Genomic DNA, 20,329 nt, shown 5'->3' on the forward strand with positions numbered 1-20,329 from the left:
ACATCAACAGGGCTGTAGTGGAGCGGGTTGAGAGTTTCAAGTACCTTGGTGCCCACATCACCAACAAACTATCATGGTCCAAACATACCAAGACAGTCGTGAAGAGGGCACGACAGCAACTTTTCCCCTTCAGGAGACTGAAAAGCTTTGTCATGAGTCCCCAGATCCTCAAAAAGTTCTACTGCTGCACCATCGAGAGCATCCTGACTGGTTGCATCACCGTCTGGTATGGCAACTGCTCGGCCTCCGACCGCAAGGCACTACAGAGGGTAATGCGCAAGGCCCAGTACATCACTGGGGCCAAGCTTCCTGCTATCCAGGACCTCTATACCAGGCGGTGTCAGAGGAAGGCCCAAATAATTGTCAAAGACTCCAGCCACCCTAGTCATAGACTGTTCTCTCTGCTACAGCACGGCAAACGGTACCAGAACGCCAAGTCTAGGTCCAAAAGACTTCTTAACAGCTTCTACCCCCAAGCCATAAGACTCATGAACAGCTAATCAAAGGGCTACCCAGACTATCTGAATTGTCCCCACCCCACCCCCCATTTTTACGCTGCTCCTACTCTCTGTTTATTGCCCATGCATAATCACTTTACCTCTACCTACATCTACATATTACCTGAATTACCTTGACTAACCTGTGCCCCCACACATTGGCTCTGTACCGGTACTCCCTGTATATAGCTTACCTACTGTTATTTTATTGATGCTCCTTAATCATTATTAATATTATTTTTTAAATTGTTTTAACTTTTATTTTAGTAAAGACTTTCTTAACACTTTTTTTCTTAAAACCGCTATTCTTGGTTAAAGGCTTGGTAAGTAAGCATTTGACTGTAAGGTCTACACCTGTTGTATTCAGCGCATGTGACAAATAAAATTTGATTTGATTCAAGGGTCAGCCCATGCATGAGTTGACTTGAGGTAGAATATGAGGTCATTGCTGGCAAGTATTTTGATAAAATGTCATGTTGTAGCCTATGCCTAGGCCTTGCTAAATGTAAAGGCTTAACTATCTTGCAAGTTCACGCTCATCAGAACCACTGGGAGAATTTAGACAGGTGAGTAATGTTGTAAGTGTAAGGGTGGGGAATTAGCTCGCTGGTTTAGGGTTATGAACCCTATATGCTATCTAACTGGCTATGGGACAGCCCCTCTGCATTAGGTACTTGAACCACCCCCCAGTGCTGGAAACATGTAATAGGCTGTAGCAGCCTCCAGACCAGCAGTAGGCTACCATCAGTTACATCGGGATTCAAACCTAAAGGGGCCATGAAAACCTATAAGAGACCTAGGGCTTCAACCTTAAAACACATGGCACTGGCAACTAGAAGGTGTTGGTGGAGTGGAAGAAGGGATTCGAGGCACCAGGAGTTTAAAGTCCTACTCCAGTCGCTTTTCCACCTAATTTATGACCTGATTTATTTAATAAAAGGCACATCTCAATAGGTGGTCCAGTTGCCTCCTTACATTATGGCACAAGTGGGGGAGGTTTGTTCCTCAAGCAAGGGGGGAGGCCGATGACATCAGCGGGCACCATCAGACCAACTCCTTGAATGCCCTACTCCTTGAAGTTTGCAGTCTAAAAAACACTAATTTGTGCAAAACATATATTTTTACTTTTTAGTAAAAAAAAGCACTGATGTATTTATACTTGGGATATCGCTTAACAGGAAATGTTCAATAATCTCTGGAGGACGACTTTAAGTTTATTGTTTTTTTATTTATTTATTTATTTATTGCACCAAAGAGCAAAAAGTCACAAATCCTGCAGGAACGTTGTACAAGAGATATTGAAAAATAATATTGCAGTAACAAAAGCCCAGAAAGGCTACCTCACCAGAGAGTGAGCATAAACCTGGTCCTGTACATAGCCATGTTATTGTTATGTAATTTTCTTGTCTTACTTATTATTATATTTTTTTACTTTTACTATATTTATTAAATATTTTCTTAACTCTATGTCTTGAACTGCATTGTTGGTTAAGGGCTTGTATGTAAGCATTTCACGGTAAGGTGTACACGTTGTATTCGGCACATGTTACAAATGCAATTTGATTTGTGGGCTAGATGCAGCCAAACTTGCAGCCACACACACCTCTTATTCTAGGAGATCTACATAAACCTGCCAGATAGCTGCTTAAATACCCCATGTGAAAGCTGTGCAAGGGATGTATAGACTTTCACTAGGGGCTGTATCATGAAATTAATAGTGAAAGAATGGATGTAGCAATCCAAGATTGCCCTTTTTTAAGTTTGATAAATTCTTCCAAACAAGAGTGGTGAATAACATAATTCCACCATAATGTAACATACAATTTTTTTACCTCCACTCCTCACAGGAGAACACTAATACATACAATTATTGCATTGTTTTCCCAGTGTATTATCACCCCACCATCTAAGCTGCTTTTCTACAATTTGATTCTTGCAATGAAATATATATATTTTTTTACTCAGTACTGCCAATTTGATTACATTAACCCCTGCAGTTGAATGTGTTAGAAATGGAAAAGTGCAACAAATAAATATACAGGTAGTTAGATACACAGTTAAGTCATGGAAGGCAGTCCACAGAATTCCAATATCAGGTGGAGGGACATAAGAAGAAAATACCATAAACTGTGGTGGTGGTGATGTCTTTATTCACATATGCCCCATTTGTTCATGATCAGAACTGATCTAGGAACTATTCAGTTGTCATAAGAAATGAGAAACACAGCACCTGAAAATAAAATAATGGATTAGTAAATCCACATGTTCCAAAGGAAAGTGTGTCCCATTATGTAGTACATTTACTTGATGTGGAACTGTTGAAATATAAACTTACAAGAATCCCTTTCCACAGCCGAGTGGTCCAAAGAACATCTCTGTTGGTAGGCAAACTTTTCGACAGACTCCACTCAGGGTGGGGCAAGAGAAGGGAAATGATGCAGCCTCATTCTGCACAACTATAGTTAGAACCAAAAGGAGTACAAATTGGAATCAATAAAACAATAGAAACTTAAGAAAAACATACTGCATATACTGTATTACATGCAACTTAGATGTAATTATTGAATGCCAATGCATTCATATCACCATTTAATTTAGAAGTGCTATTTTCATTAGGCATGTAAACACAAATTGAATCCAGACTTACTATTAAGTGATAGGAAAACCAGGAGCACCAAGATGAGCACACGTTGACAAGACATTCTAGCTGCTGAAGATGATTATGTTACTACTCCGTCTTTAACACAGAACTGAACTTTAGTCGTGTTTTGTATGTTGGTCTTGAGGGAGGAGTGACTTTAATAAGGAACACTATGGTCACTGTGAGAAAAGCTCAGGATGGAATTATGTGGATGTCTGAATAGACATACTGTTCCTAATCACATTTAGTAAAACTGCTTCCCTGCAAAGAGTAGGCTACTCATGATGCAGTAGCATCACAGGACAGGAGCTCGAGAGCAAAAATTGTTTTCACCTGATCTAAAACTCATGCAATAGTCCGTATGTTAACAATTTCCAGGGAATGTTTTTCTCTCTGTGAGAGGCAGCAATGTTACCCTGAAATCACACGCAACTTCAATGTATGTTGTTTATATAAAATATACTTATTTTATATTTGCAGAATATATATGTTTGGGGGTAGTCTCATAATCTTTGACCTCTGCTGTCTGCCCTTTTAGGCCATATTTTCCAATGGCAGTGAGAGACCTTCAAACTTCTACATACTGTAGGTGAGTTTTTTGCATCACTGAAATTTGCATAATGTACCTACATTATCACATTACAGTAAACCTCCATAAATGTTTGCTGCCTTCTGATGGATCACACAGTTAAGGTTTGTAAAGACATGCCTGTATGGAAGGTAGGACTACTAGGGTCGCATTGTACTAGTTCTGCTTCTTGAGCTGTTCTTATGGTTTGAGGTTTTTTCTTGGGTTTGAGTCGTCCGGGTTTGGCCGGGGTAGGCCGTCATTGTAAATAAGAATTTGTTCTTAACTGACTTGTCTAGTTAAATAAAGGTTAACTTAGCATCCAGCATGACTTAGCATATAGCTTTTGTTTTTATTAACTCAGTTTTCTTTTTACATGTGCTGATAATTAGATCCTGTGTTCCTTACACAGTAAGTGGAAACAGAGAAAACCTTATTATTGAATAAAACAAATTCCCCTACTAAATATGCATCCAGAATGGCCCATTTAAATGTGTTATTAAATTTGCAGTACTGTACATGCAGATTATTTTCAAGAATACTTCGTATTAGAGGTAGAATAGCTCAACTAAGTTTACTCCATTACTCATTTCAATCCATGTTTTCTGGCGGTGTTACTTTAGCTCTGATTCTATTGTTTTAAACAGCTTAACTAACTGTGTGAGGGAGAAACAGAAAACAAAGAATACAACTAATCAGCAATAACCAATTCATGTTTAATGATCAATATAACACTACAAGTATTTAACTCTGTATCTGCTGAAAATGTTTTTTTTATCTGTGTCCTGATAGGAGTTAGTTTGACACCATATATAATGGGGTTGATAAATGGAGGGATGACAATAATAGCAACTGACATGAGCTTTCCTAATACCTTTGGACCATCTATGGATCCAAACAGAGAGTCCATACCATCAAATATTGTTAAAATAATAAAGTTGACAAGGGCTATTAAATGAGGCAAACAAGTAGACATAAATTTGTGTTGATTTTTTGGGAATGCCAACAAGCAACAATCATTTTGACATATGAGATAATAAGAAATGCTACAAGTAAATTAAACCACACAAAGAAAGACCCATTGACAATATGTTTAACAATGTCCTCTTGGCAAGCAAGTCTATCAATGCCCAGTTTTGACAAAAGAGTCAGTCTATGTGTGATCCACAAAGAGGATACCTGAGCATTATTGAAATGGGCACTCCTGTTGTATCACAGGGCAACAGCCAAATGAAAATGAGCAACTTGCAGATTGCTACTCTTGTCATGACAGTTTGATAATGCAGAGGTCTACATATTGCCATGTACCTGTCAAGAGCCATCACAGTTAAATTAGTAAATTCACATAAGAAATATGTCATGATCACAAATATCTGGAGAACACACTCACTGAGTGAGATTATATTTGATCCTGTCAGTGTATACAAGAATGCAGGGTAGAAACCAGTGGATCCATACAGCCCGTTAATGCACAAGAAAATATACATGGGCTCGTGGAGAGATCTGTGTAAAATTATAATCACAAACAAGGTCAAATTAAGAACAATTGTCAAAATAAATCCCAGGAGAGTAAAAACAAATATTAATCATCTATTTGTCCAAGATTCATCCAGCCCTGAAAGTGTGAACATTACTATCAATGATATGTTGTCCATTTCTCCATCAATTTCAATGTTGATGTTTGATGCTGAAATAAAACAGATTAGCATGTTTCAATCATAGCATTGTTTAATAAAATAAATTAAACAAATCACAGGTAGATTGCCATAATGACTTTAGTTGACCTGAAATAACGTAATTTCATTAACTTCATTTGCAATACAAAACAAATTTATATCATACTGCATTACACAGAATTCCAATACTACATTTATACTGCTATACCTTTTGTACTTGCCTTTCACAGTGGTTTCCCAAACTGGCTTGATGACAGATGAGTGTGCTTGCATTTATATTACCTCTTCAAGAGGGAGGTCATTCTCTTAACAAAATATACATAATTAATTGCTACTGTGAGCAAAGAGGGAATTGATTAATCCTTAAGTAAACTATTTGTTATTCATAACATTGTTGCATTCATAACTCGTAGGCCTCCCCATGTTGTGAACATTGAGTTTGACCCTGATGAGAACAAGACCACAGTTATGTGGTCTCGAGTGGCCACGAGATCAAGACTGACAAGATCAAGTACATCCACATCCTACTGTGACGCCAATGACCAAATGAGCAACATGCATAATCCATAATCCTATAATTTATGTTACGCTGTTTGGCTGAAGAGGTTATAGTTCACTTTTTTGCACCTTACACTTAGAATTCGGGTTGACTCGGGGAATCCTGGACATTCTCAATGAACCCTGGAGTTCCCTGAAGAACCATTGCAGTCAATGCACCTTTGGTTAGTTAAGTGGTTCTTGTTGTAACCTTTAATTTTTCAATGTTGCGAAGGGTACCTGGAGGAACCTTTTTGCTGGCGTGTGCGGAGCACTTCGAACTTCGCCATTGGATTTGTTGCGCTGCCAGACTCGGAAGAAGATGAAAATATGTTTTTTTTGGCGATGGCTTTATTGGACAGCTAGCAACTTGTAAACAATTACCCATTCCTATAGGAGTACTATTTTAATAGCAATTTTGAATAATACAACACTGGCTTTCAAGTCAGTTATATTATTTGACTGCAGCCTCCTGTTTTAATCCTTTAACTGTATTTTCTTGAAAAACGTTTAAAAAAAGTGCAATTTGTATAGCATTTCTACTCATCTCAACAATATTAAAAAATTACTTAGGTCTGCTTCAATGGGTTTTATAGGTAGGTTAGCATTGTTAAATGAAGATTGATGTCAAATATCTACAAATTATGGTAATTTCATATAAAAATATGAATTTTCTATTACATTGAAATTAATGTGTGGCCTTTCAGTTGGTCATCTCGGGACAAAAACAGCTATGGGGAGTTCGCTTACTGAAGAACATTAGAATCCCACCTGACAAGGCCAATGAACACCGAGTCAGGGATTTATTCCTTCCTTTCTTCCGCTCTTCACCAACAGCTGACCAGAACAATTCATATGCATTTCTTAAAAAACAAACATTGTAAAAGCAAAATGTATCAGGCTTTACTCCAACTTAACACTCCCACTTAAGGAAGGTGTGCTCATCTTTCTCGATGTTGTGTGTTAAAGTTTGGTAACTAGTTTCGTGAAGTTCCTTACCAATTTTTTGTTATTCTTCTGCCTGTTTAACGTATTGGTTGTAAGTAAGATGACTAGCACGAACGAGTCGACGAAGGCTGCTATGCCGGGTTCGTGTTCACAACCTTGCCCACAGTCATGTGGTTTCACCATGCCTTTGAATCATACTCACAAGTATAGTCTTGTATTTCTCGACTGGGTGCATGGTCAGGCTTCCCTGGATCAAACCAGCTCGTGCGAACACAGTCGGCGGCTGCGTACAAGAGAGGTGTGTAGCCTTCCTTAGAAGGCTTGGTGGGACTGAAGTTTACTTTCCTCCCCTGGATGCCTGTATCTCGGCAGAATCTGAATTGCAGGATACGGGGGTGGATCTGGGCTTCTGGTCGGATCACATAGAGCTATCTTCGCAGCATGGCAATATACTGTGGAGCTGACTGATATCTAGGTCTCCTTCGTTATTACACAGGACTCAAGTTTGGATGACGACGTGGGCTCTATGTCCACTTGCCTTTTTTTACAGACGACCTGGGCACAGCCGCATTCAGCCAAGCTGATGTTACATGGATATTCCCACTTCATAGAGATGGAGGGGGCGGGGCTGGTCCACACACAACTCTGGTGGATGGGAAGCTAGCTGGCTACCTAGCCCCATTGCCTAACAAAGGGATGGCTAACCTCAACCCATCGGCTGTTGGCTGACCTGGCCACGGTTCTGCTTGCTGGGGAGCCACAAGCAGAACTCTGGCTGATATTGTCTTGCATGTGTCCTGTTGCAATGTCTCGGCCTGGGTGCTACCATGATGGCGAAGTGGCACACACTTTTGGTTGACTTTGGCGCTGGTTCCGGAGAGAGACAGGCAGATGTACTTGGACAAGCAGATTTCTCCTACGCTGTGCTGCGTGTCTTCCTTCCTATGAGGATCTTTGCTGCTGCGGCGGCATTGTCTGGTGGGGTTCATCAACAGACAGGGAGGGGTGCGGTCTCGCTCTCGGGAGTGGAGGCTGCACCCCTGGGTGGTCTCCCAGATATGGGAAATGTTTGGCAGCAGGGCCGAAGTAGATCTTCAAGCATCGCAAGAAAACTTGCATTGTCTGCTGTTTTTCTCAATAAGGGACCTGAGTGCTCCATTGGGAACGGATGGTCTCGCACACCAGTGGCCTCGGACCCATCTTTTACGCATTTCCTCCTGTGGACCTGAATCAGCCCACACTGGGAAGGGTGCGTTGGGAGGGCTTGTTGTTGAGCCATCATTCGCATTTTAGGCGTCGACCCATAGCAACTCCCGTTGTGCAACGACCTGTTGTCCCAGGAGCAAGGGCAGGTCTGGCACCTGCAGCCGGGGATTTTCGAATCTGTGGGCTTTGCAGCTGAAAGGTTCAATCTGATGGCAAGGCGTTTACCTCTGAACATTATTGCTACTACACAGTCCACAAAGGCACCCTCCACGAGATGGATATAAGAGGTGGGCATTCTGGCTTTAGTGCCAAAATCTGTTCCTTTTCAGAGCTCTCTGGTATACACTTTAATGTTCCTACATGGGCTTTTCGTGCAGGGCCATTCAATCTCCACCCTGAAGGTATATATTGCTGTCACACCCTGATCTGTTTCACCTGTCTTGTGCTTGTCTACACCCCCCAACAGGTGTCTCCCATTTGTCCCCATTATACCTGCGTATTCAGTTTGTCTGTTACCAGTTCGTCTTGTCCCGTCAAGTCCTACCAGCGTGTTCCCGTGTTTCCTGTGCTCTAGTTTTAGTTTTTCCTAGTCTTCCCAGTTCTGACCTTTCTGCCTGTCCTGATACTGCTTGCCCTCCTGTACCCGCCTGACTCTGATTTGGATTACGACTCTTTGCCTGCCTTGACCTACCAATTGCTTACTGTCATGTAACTTCCTGACTCTGATTTGGATTATGACTCAACAGTACCCCTTGTACTTTAATAAACTCTGAGACTCGTACTATCCACCTCCAGTGTCTGCATCTGGGTCTTAGCCCGAGCCGTGATAATGGCAGCTATTGTCATGTGGGAATTGATGGTACCATGGGCTAGGCTTCGGTAGTATACCGTGTTATTTGGAAAAAGCCACTGGATATTTTTAATACATTTTAGTATTTGTAGCTACTTTTTAAAGTAAATACGTGCAGTCAACTTGTGCAATATGTTACGAGATAAAGACAATTGCATTGTTTATTTAACATGTCACATTATTATTTAGCTTATGGTAGTCTCCTGGCAGGTCATGTGGTGTTTGTTTACAAGCACACAACCATGAGAGACCAGATCCTTGTGAGTCACTCACTGTCATGCAGCAGGCTCCAGGTGATCTAAGTACAGTATGGAATTCACAACTACAGCACATTCGGAAAGTATTCAGACCCCTTGACTATTTCCACATTTTGTTACGTTACAGCCTTGTTCTAAAATTGAGTAAATGTTTTTTTCCCCCTCACAATACCCCGTAATGACAAAGCAAAAACAGGTTTATAGAAATGTTTGCTAATTTATAAAAACTTCAAAATGGAAATATCACATTCACATAAGTATTCAGACTCTTTACTCAGTACTTTGTTGAAGCACCTTTGGCAGCGATTACAGCCTTGTGTCTTCTTGGGTATGATGCTACAAGCTGGGCACACCTGTATTTGCAGAACACATGAAACATTGCTGCTGCTAGCTAATTTGTCCTGGGATATAAACACTGGGTTGTTTGGTGATGAGCTTGGAGGGGACTATGGAGTTGAATGCTGAGCTGTAGTCAATGAATGGCTGCTATCCACTGCAGCGCCATCTTGCTAACATCAGTTAAGTCATCATTGCTATTAAAATAGTACTCCTATAGGAATGGGTAATCTTTTACAAGTTCCTAGCTTTCTAATAAAGCCATTGCCGAAAACCATACAGCTCCTACGGCTCCCATGGGCTCTCAGAAGGCGGGAAAAAGCTGAACGATGTAATTCCATCCCCAGGCTGAAACACATTAGCGCGTTTGGCAAGTGCTCTATCAGAGGGCCATTAGACTGAGGCTCGTGCATGAGGGGATAGCATGCTTTTACTTTCACTCTCTTTGTAATAAAAAACGATTTCCCGGTCGGAATATTATCGCTTTTTTACGAGAAAAATTGCATAAAAATAGATTTTAAACAGCGATTGACATGCTTCGAAGTACGGTAATGGAATATTTATAATTTTTTTGTCACGAAATGCGCCATGCTCGTCACCCTTATTTACCCTTTCGGATAGTGTCTTGAACGCACGAACAAAACACCGCTATTTGGATATAACAATGGATTATTTGGGACCAAACCAACATTTGTTATTGAAGTAGAAGTCCTGGGAGTGCATTCTGACGAAGAACAGCAAAGGTAATAACATTTTTCTTATAGTAAATCTGACTTTGGTGAGTGCTAAACTTGGTGGGTGTCTAAATAGCTAGCCCTGTGATGCCGGGCTATCTACTTAGAATATTGCAAAATGTGCTTTCACCGAAAAGCTATTTTAAAATCGGACATAGCGAGTGCATAGAGGAGTTCTGTATCTATAATTCTTAAAATAATTGTTATGTTTTTTGTGAACGTTTATCGTGAGTAATTTAGTAAATTCACCGGAAGTTTGCGGGGGAATGCTAGTTCTGAAGTCACATGCTAATGTAAAAAGCTGGTTTTTGATATAAATCTGAACTTGATTGAACAAAACATGCATGTATTGTATGACATAATGTCCTAGGGTTGTCATCTGATGAAGATCATCAAAGATTAGTGCTGCATTTAGCTGTGGTTTGGGTTTATGTGACATTATATGCTAGCTTGAAAAATGGGTGTCTGATTATTTCTGGCTGGGTACTCTGCTGACATAATCTAATGTTTTGCTTTCGTTGTAAAGCCTTTTTGAAATCGGACAGTGTGGTTAGATTAACGAGAGTCTTGTCTTTAAAATGGTGTAAAATAGTCATATGTTTGAAAAATTGAAGTTTTTGCATTTTTGAGGTATTTGAATATCGCGCCACGGGATTACACTGGCTGTTGAGTAGGTGGGACGCAAGTGTCCCACCTAGCCCATAGAGGTTAAACAGCGTTTGACATGATTTGCAAGCGTCCCACCTAGCCCATAGAGGTTAATGTAGTATTGGAATTCTGTGAAATGCAATATGATTTTAATTTGTTTTGTATCGCTAATGAAGTTAATGGAGTCATGTTATTTTAGGTCAACTAAAGCAACATTGTAAAAAAACTGTGTAAAAAAAACTGTGAAGTAACACGTATGGCTCTTGTGTTTCTTGGTCCAAGCAAATGGCTCCCCATGCCTCAGCTGGTTCGTCAGGCTCCCCATGCCTCAGCCGGTTCGTCAGGCTCCCCATGCCTCAGCCGGTTCGTCAGGCTCCCACCCCTCAGCCGGTTCATCAGGCTCCCCATGCCTCAGCCGGTTCGTCAGGCTCCCACGCCGCAGCCGGTTCGTCAGGCTCTCATGCCTCAGCCAGTTCATCAGGCTCCCACTACTCAGAGCACTGCTCACACTAGATGGGATAATGGCGCAGGAGGGGATGGCTGCCGTATTACGGGCTCCTAGCCAACTGTGCTATTTTGTTAGTTTTTTTGCATTGTTTGTAACTCTTTTTGTACATGATGTTGCTGCTACCACCTCTTATGACCAAAAAAGCTTCTGGACATCAGAACAATGATTACTCACCTCGAACTGGAAGAAGATTCTTTTCTTTAATGAGTCCGACGTGAAGGATATACTGCTTTGTCATGACAAGGCCCAAATCCCCGCCATCAGCGTGAAGAAAAGACAGAGAAAAAGGGGAAGGAGGGCGGGGTGCCTTGTAAGAATTTGCTGACGAGTAGGTAAACCAACACCACCCTCGGGATAATTGACAACGTGCAATCATTCGAAAACAAAACGGATGATCTATGATTATTAAGACTATCCTACCAACAGAACATTATGAACTGTAATATCTTATGTTTCACAGAGACGTGGCTGAATGACGACATGGATAATATAGAGCTGGCTCGCTTCTCCGTGTATCGGCAGGACAGAGCAGCTACGTCTGGTAAGACGAGGGGCGGGGGTGTGTGTCTATTTGTCAATAACTGCTGGTGCGCGATGTCTAATATTAAAGAAGTCTTGAGGTATTGCTCGCCTGAGGTAGAATACCTCATGATAAGCTGTAGACCACACTATCTGCCAAGAGAGTTCTCATCTATACTATTCATAGCCGTCTATTTAACACCACAAACCGATGCTGGCACTAAGACCGCACTCACCAAGCTGTATAAGGCCATTAGCAAACAAGACTATAGGAAAAGGAGGGCTGAACAGGCCCCCATTAACATTGACGGGGCTGAAGTGAAGTGGGTTGAGAGATTCAAGTTCCTTGGTGTCCACATCACCAACAAACTATCATGGTTCAAACACACCAAGACAGTTGTGAAGAGGCCAAGACAACACCTTTTCCCCCTTCGGAGACTGAAAAGATTTGGCATGGGTCCCCAGATCCTCAAAAGGTTCTACAGCTGCACCATCGAGAGTATCCTGACCAGTTGCATCACCGCCTGGTATGGCAACTGCTCAGAATCTGACCGTAAGGCTCCACAGAGGGTGGTGCGTACGGCCCAGTACATCACTGGGGCCAAGCTTCCTGACATCCAGGACCTATATACTAGGCAGTGTCAGAGGAAGGCCCAAAAATGGTCAAATACTCCAGTCACCCAAGTCATAGACTGTTCTCTCTGCTACTGCATAGAAAGCAGTACCGGAGTGCCAAGTCTAGGACCGAAAGGCTCCTTAACAGCTTCTAACCCCAAGCCACAAGACTGCTGAACAATTAATCAAATGGCCACCCGGACTATTTACATTGACCCCTCCCCACCCTTATGTTTTTGTTTTTTACACTGCTGCTACTCGCTGTTTATTATCTACGCATAGTCACTTTACAAATTACCTCGACTAACCTGTACCCCCACACATTGACTCAATACCGGTACCCCATGTATATAGCCTCGCTATTGTTATGTGAATTTCTTGTTTTACTATTTGATTTCATTGATTTTCAGCCATCAACCGCAAATCTGCTATTTGCCTACATTTTACAAGCTTCAGTGTTACGTTTTACTCCGGGTTTGCTCTGGCTAAAAATGTGTGATGTCCACCCTGCTTTAGAAAGCGCTCTACCACAAGCCAGATTAGCAAAACAGACAATGATACCTCTGGTCCGCTCAATGTACATGCATAACACTCATACCGGACACCGGGCATGTAACCTCGGCTGCTCCTCAGAAGCAAATGGAGGAGGCGAATAGGGAAAAAGTTTAAAAGCGAGAGACCTGAAGGACATAGTAATGACCTTTTTGGTGAAGGCTGCATTTGGACGCAACGTCACCTTAGAGTTTCCAAGGGCAAACTCCATACAGGAGGGATGAACAGAAACGCATGGAGATCTCCAACTTGTTTACCCAAGGCTAAAGCCATGAGCAGGGCTATCTTGTAGGAGATGATCTTCAGATCCACAGACTCCATCGGTTCAAAGGGGGCCGCACGCAACACCTCCAAAACCAAAGCCAACTCCAAAGTGGACACAATAGGTTCCAAAACCAGCCTGAGATGGCACACACACCACCAGGGGAAGAGCGCATGGTAGGGTTTGGCAGTATCCAGATTTACAAACCTTCATACTGTGCCTCTGCCATCCCGGGATATATGGAATTACAGGTAGTACACATAAGGGGCGCAATTATTTTTTCAAGTGTAAAAAAGGCACAAAAAACATCACTTACCAGAATGCTAACAAAATGCTAACAATTACTAAGGGACTCTCATAGCAGATGCTAGATAAATGCTAATGAGCACATGCAAACATTTACTACTAGGACAGACAACCCAGCTCATAATGTCATGCAAGTATCTCAAAACACAGTTTGCAGCACACACAAAACAACTATTATCTTAATCCAGGAGGGTATTGTCTCTGCTGCTGTTACCAAGAAGCTTGATCTTGCAAGCTAACGTTAGCCACTTAGCTAACATTACCAAGTTAGCAAAACCCAGCTGGAGAGAATTTATTTGGCACATCTTAGATAGTTAACTTAATAGTTGCAAGATATATAGCTGGCAAACATTAGTAGTGAATTTCATACAAGTGTAACTTGATCACCTCACTTAAGTTGCACTGCAGAGATGACTCACCTCACAAAGCTACCATTTTGTTCATCGTGCTTCTTTATAAAACAAACACATGTGACTGACTCAAACCATAACTAGTACCGGTAAGTTTCATAATGAAAAATATTCATAATGAAAAATTATCAAACGGGCGAAATGATGAACGCAATATGCTTTATCTATTACCTGGTGCATAAGTTCATCTCGGGCCTAACAACTAGCGTACCAATATATTCTCCAAACACCGGCTTCTTAGGCATTATCACTTAAATGTAAATACTGTAGCTACCTCAATTACCTCGTACCCCTGCACATCGACTCGGTACTGGTTCTCCCTGTATATTCCCATGCTATTTTTTTACTCGTTATTGTTATTCATTATTCACTGTGTATTTATTTCTTGTGTCACTTTATCTTTTCCTTTAACTCTGCATTGTTGGAAAAGGACCCGTAAGCAAGCATTTCACTGTTGTCTACACCTGTTGTTTTACGAAGCATGTGACAAATAACATTTGATTTGATTTTAATGACTTTAGCCTCCTGTTTTAATGGTTTAACTGTCTCTTCTTGAAAAATGTGTTGAAAAAATTATTTCCCGCTTAAATTCCTATTACTCACAATTCAAATAAGAACTTTCAATTATAATTTTTTTTCTTCATATTTATTTTGGAAGTAACAGAGCTCTACCAGGTGGTTTGGAAATCAAAAGTAGGTCATACCAGAAATTACATATTTTATAGATGGTTAGCATTGTTAAATGAGGACTGATGTCATATTTTACTGAATGATTGTATGTCCATACATGAATATTCAATTACATTGAAATGAATGCGTTTTCAGGTGATTTATTGTGCAATGTCCCTGAAAATGGGGGTGACAAAGGATTCATGTTCTTCCACAATGTTTCCCACCTGTTCAGACTACATTTTGAGATAATATGTGCAGTTTTGTATTACTATTTTAGGCATTATTTTATAGGCAACATTAAGTATTCCCAGAGGGCTTCCTCTAGCAACCTTTTTTTTAACCTGAAAGGTTCCTCCTGTAAAGGTCTGTGGGTAGCTGATGCAGAGGAGTCAGGCGCAGGACAGCAGAGATGAGTAATAAAAGTAACATTACTCAAAATTACCAAGTACATGTAGTAATACCAAGCCCACACAAAAGGAACGACATACATAAAACAAACACACACAAAAACCAAGGGGAAAACAGAGGGTTAAATAATGAACATGTAATTGGGGAATTGAAACCAGATGTGTAGAACAAAGACAAAACAAATGGAAAATGAAAAGTGGATCGGCGATGGCTAGAAGGCTGGTGACGTCGACCGCCGAACGTCGCCCGAACAAGGAGAGGGACCGACTTCGGCGGAAGTCGTGACACCTCCACAGTGGCAATCTTCTGAACCCAGAAAAGTTATTTGAGGCTCCTTTACTTCTAAGAGTGTACAGTAGTTTCAACAAAACTGTGCCTAAATGACAACATGTATCGGTATGAAATGGGTGCAACAGAATTTCCTTTTGAAGTGCCAATGGAATTGTTAAAGATCATATTTTCTATGTGGGTAAGCATTTCTCTGTTATTGAAATTAATTGACAGATGACATATAGACAGTGTTATTATGAAGAGTGTGTCACTTTATAGTTATAACTTTAAAACTATAGATGTTGTTATCCAATTTTATCTGACATTGTGGACATTCTGGAGTGTTCTCAGTACCTTCTGGGATATCGCTGACAAACTGCACATAACTGCACATGGATAAACATGTTTATCAGAGGTCATAAACATGTCTATTAGAGGTCATTATCCACTTGATACTTTCATCCCCTGGGAAGCAATTAAAGGCCACACACTGATGAGACGCAAAGGACACTCCGATCCAAATGGAGCCCTCTGTGGCTGGTGTCTAAGGGATAGTGTGAGCAGATGAGGACAGACCTGTAATGACCTACCGTCAGACAGCACTGATGTAACTCTGATGAAACTGGAGGGATGGAACAAGGAGCCATGTGCCCTCTGTGTTCTTTGTAGCCATGGAAATGGTGGCAATTGAAGAGTTTGAGAGGGTAACTACTATATCTCTCTGACCTTTGCATCTAGCGTTACCTTCCTGGCTCGGGCCTAATTGTAGTTGAGAACTTAGGTCAACCAGTGGCGGCTCCTCAGAGGAGGTCCATCATCCTCAGTGAATTTCCTGAAAATAAAAATGTGGAAATATTTTTTAAGTTATCCTTTTTAGATTAAACTATACTAAATATATTCACAGAACCCAATAATTGACTAAAACACACTGGTTTGCAATGAAGGTCTACAGTAGCCTCAACAGCCATCTGTTGGGTAGCACTATGGGGTAGCCGGAGGACAGCTAGCTTCCGTCCTCCCCTTGGTACATTGATTTCAATACAAAACCTAGGAGGCTCTTGGTTCTCACCCCCTTCCATAGACTTACACAGTAATTATGACAACTTCTGGAGGACGTCCTCCAACCTATCAGAGCTCTTGCAGCATGAACTGACATGTTGTCCACCCAATCAAAGGATCAGAGAATGAATCTAGTACTGAAAGCATAACCTACAGCTAGCTAGCAGTGCAGTGCATAAAATGTGGTGAGTAGTTGACCCGAGAGAGAAGGACAATAGTTGAACAGTTTTAAACAAATTAATTTCTTCAAAAATGAAGGAGAATCAAGAGAGAGAGTCATTTTTTTCACTTTCAGTTTCACTTAGCTAGAAAATGCAGCCTACTCAAACACTTAGCTTACTTAGCTGGCCTACTCAAACAGAGGGATGCTATCTTCGCTAGCTGGCTATGACTGTCCAACACTGGAACTCTAGGTAAGCTTCAAGGTAAGCTTTTGGTTTTATTAATTTATTGCCACCGGTGTAACTGCTAAACTGCTTACTGACAATACACTGTAATGTTACTGCATGATTGTATTGGGTTTACTAATGCATTCGTTTTTATTAGCTATATTGACTAGGACATTACATTAGCTAATATGGGGTCAACGATTTAGGCTGTGTGTAGCGGTTATGACATGGTTTGGCTTGGAAAGGTTTTTTCGCCTGGTCACGTTGAAGTCCACAAACGAAGCGAAAAGGTGAGAGGAGGAGAGGGCATTGACGCGAGAAGGAATAGAACGTGGCTGCTATGAAAGTGAACTGTGTTTACACGTGATCAGGGGTGCATCCATTCCACTGGTTCTGTTGAAAAACGTTTCTTAAACGGAAGCAAATGAAACGGGGATAAAATACCTGAATTTGTCCAATAGAAACTCTTGTTTGCAAATGTTGGACTAATGATTACATCCTAGATAAGCTAGATGCAGGCAAGAGTGTGCAAGGCGATGTTGAACGTATCACTCTCTGTCACCTCTAATTTCTCTCTCAACCTGTGTGTACCTACATTGTAAACTTTAATTCATAGGCTAGGTTGTAACAACCTCATGATGGTGTCGTGACGTGACTTTCATTAATCTGATGACTGTTATTTATTTAATCCACTAACTATGTTTAATTTTTACCCGATTTAAATAAATCATGTAACAATTAACTCATTATGATTTGGGGCACCATGGAATAAGTTGTTTAACAAGTTACCATTTCCCGAATTAAACTCTAGCGGATATATAAGTTATATATCTAACAGTCACTTATTAATCATATCAGTCTCATTCTGAACAGTCGTAACCTTCTTGGATCCACAAGAACCCCAACCTTGAGCCTTATTCAGTACTACACAAATTGATTTAATTATTTATTTACTAACTAACTAAATAATAACACAGAATACACATACACACTTACATGAGACAAAGGTCCCTAGTGGACTGACAAGATATTGCGGCTTATTACACAGAGATGGAGAAGGGAGTGGGGGAAATGGCGAGAGAGAAAAAGGGACATTTATCGTGGATACATTCTAGGACTATTTGATCCAAACTTGGAGTTGGGGTCCCATGTTGGGTCCCTAAGAAAAACTGTTAATGTAAACATCTCCCCATGGCCTAACTTCCCTATAGGCCTACATTACTGCAAACAATACAGTTCTACAAATATAAGTTTGTTTATATTGGTGGTTGTTCGTCTTATCTCGATTTGCCTATTTGAGTTAGTTTACCCATTACTCACCATTTTCCCCCCACTACATCACTGATGTTAATACAGAATCACAAGTAATATTCTAATAATTCATTTGAATGTGATAATACGATCATCTGTGGGACCCAGTGATGTCTGTTTGTGCAAAGCTTTCTTTTTAAAGATAAAAAAAAAATGAACCCTTCCACCACCCTGTGGAATGTTGTCTCACTCCTCTTCAATGACTGTGCGAAGTTGCTGGATATAGGTGGGAACTGGAACACGCTGTTGTACACGTCAATCCAGAGCATCCCAAACGTGCTCAATGGGTGACATGTCTGGTGAGTATGTAGGCCATGGACATTTTCAGCTTCCAAGAACTGTGTACAGATCCTTATGACATGTGGCTGTGCTTTATCATGCTGAAACATGAGGTGATGGAGGTGGATGAATGGCACAACAATGGGCCTCATGATCTCATCACGTAATCTCTGTGCATTCAAATGGCCATCAATAAAATGCCATAACCCCACAGCCACCACGGGGCAATCTGTTCACAACTTTGACATCAACAAACTGCTAGCCCACATGATGCCATGCACGCTGTCGGCCATCTGCCTGGTACAGTTGAAACCGGGATTCATCCGTTAGGAGCACACTTCTCCAGAGTGTAACTGGCCATCGAAAGTGAGAATTTTCCCACTGAAGTTGGTTACAACGGCGAACTGCAGTCAAGTCAAGACCCTGGTGAGGACGACGAGCACGAAGATGAGCGTTCCTGCAGTCAGCATACCAATCCCGTGTGGCGCAGCGGTCTAAGGCACTGCATCTCAGTGCTAGAGGCATCGCTACAGTCCCTGGTTTGATTCCAGGCTGCATCACAACCAGCCGTGATTGGGCGTCCCATAGAGCGGTGCACAATTGGCCCAGCGTCATCCGGGTTTGGCTGGGGTAGGCCGTCATTATAAATAAGAATTTGTTCTTAACTGACTTGCCTAGTTAAATAAAGGTTCAATAAAATAAATAAAAATGACTCACTCCCTCAACTTGAGACCTCTGTGACATTGTGTCGTGTGATAAAACTGCACATTTTAGAGTGACCTTTTGTCCCCGGCACAAGGTGCACCTGTGTAATGATCATTCTGTTTGATCAGCTTCTTGATATGCCACACCTGTCAGTTGGATGGATTATCTTGGCAAAGGAGAAATGTTTACTAACAGGAATGTAAACAAATTTGTGCACAAAATGAGAGAAATAATAAGGACATTTCTGGGATCTTTTATATCAGCTCATGAAACATGGGACCAACACTTAATTTTTTTGTTCAGTATATACAGTATTTTGAATCCTAGTTTATTGCACGATTGTAAAATAAATTGCACAGCGTTGCAGATACCTTTTGACAACCACATAAACAGAATACATAGTTAACGTAGGAGCAGCAACAGAAATTATGCAGGTTACTGGTATTCATTTCCACCACATTAGAAGTTTTGTGATAGACATCAAAGACAATATTTTTTAGGACCTATTTAAGAGATTTCATTAGAAAAGAATTATGCCCTAAAAGTAAGAAAAGCTATTCAAGAATTGACAAAAAAAATTATTGAAAAAATGCTCTAAAAACTGTACTAGGTTAAAAAAAATCCATGACATAGTGATATCGGATAATTCTCTGGTGTCACGGCCGTCGTAAGGATTGGACCAAAATGCAGCGGGTACGTGAATGCTCATATGAACTTTTATTGAACACTACACAAAAACAAGAAAACGAATGAACGACAGCTAAACAGTTTTGCGGCTAAACACAGCAGTGCAAAAACAACTTCCCACAAAAGACAGGTGGAAAAAGGGCTACCTAAGTATGGCTCCCAATCAGCAACAATGATGTACAGCTGTTCCTGATTGAGAGCCATACCAGGCCAACACAAAGAAATACACAACATAGAAAGAACATAGAAATACAAAACATAGAACAATACCCAAACCCCCTCCCCCAACAAAAAAACAAACACACCCCTGCCACGCCCTGACCAAACTACAATAACAAATAACCCCTTATACTGGTCAGGATGTGACATCTGGTATAATGCTTAATTACACCAACAGAAAAATACTCTTAGCGACAGAATATGGAGAATGAACAGAGCGCATCTTCGAGGTCCCTTAAAGTATTAAATATGTAAATAAA

The 20,329-nt window shown here is 40.9% G+C and overlaps 1 protein-coding gene and 1 pseudogene across 1 annotated transcript; both read right to left on the reverse strand.

Moving 5' to 3' along the window:
- Window positions 1–2,625: 2,625 nt before the first annotated feature.
- Window positions 2,626–3,381, reverse strand: defbl1 (defensin, beta-like 1). The gene is made up of 3 exons (XM_045692739.1): window positions 3,145–3,381; window positions 2,833–2,953; window positions 2,626–2,727 (listed from the first exon to the last, which is right to left on the reverse strand). Exons 1-3 carry the CDS (start codon window positions 3,197–3,199, stop codon window positions 2,703–2,705), a joined length of 201 nt encoding a protein of 66 aa, XP_045548695.1. The 5' UTR covers window positions 3,200–3,381; the 3' UTR covers window positions 2,626–2,702.
- Window positions 3,382–4,397: 1,016 nt separating this feature from the next.
- On the reverse strand, window positions 4,398–5,361 carry LOC106568043 (olfactory receptor 14J1-like; annotated as a pseudogene).
- Window positions 5,362–20,329: the final 14,968 nt, after the last annotated feature.

Source organism: Salmo salar, chromosome ssa13 (assembly GCF_905237065.1).
Source record: "Salmo salar chromosome ssa13, Ssal_v3.1, whole genome shotgun sequence".
NCBI lineage: Eukaryota > Metazoa > Chordata > Actinopteri > Salmoniformes > Salmonidae > Salmo > Salmo salar.

Coding starts and splice junctions, on each gene's coding strand:
- defbl1 (XM_045692739.1), bottom strand. CDS start 3,199: ATGTCTTGTCAACGTGTGCTCATCTTGGTGCTCCTGGTTTTCCTATCA. Junction 2,954..3,144: donor GGTTTTCCTATCACTTAATA/GTAAGTCTGGAT, acceptor TTCTAACTATAG/TTGTGCAGAATGAGGCTGCA. Junction 2,728..2,832: donor GGCTGTGGAAAGGGATTCTT/GTAAGTTTATAT, acceptor TTTTATTTTCAG/GTGCTGTGTTTCTCATTTCT.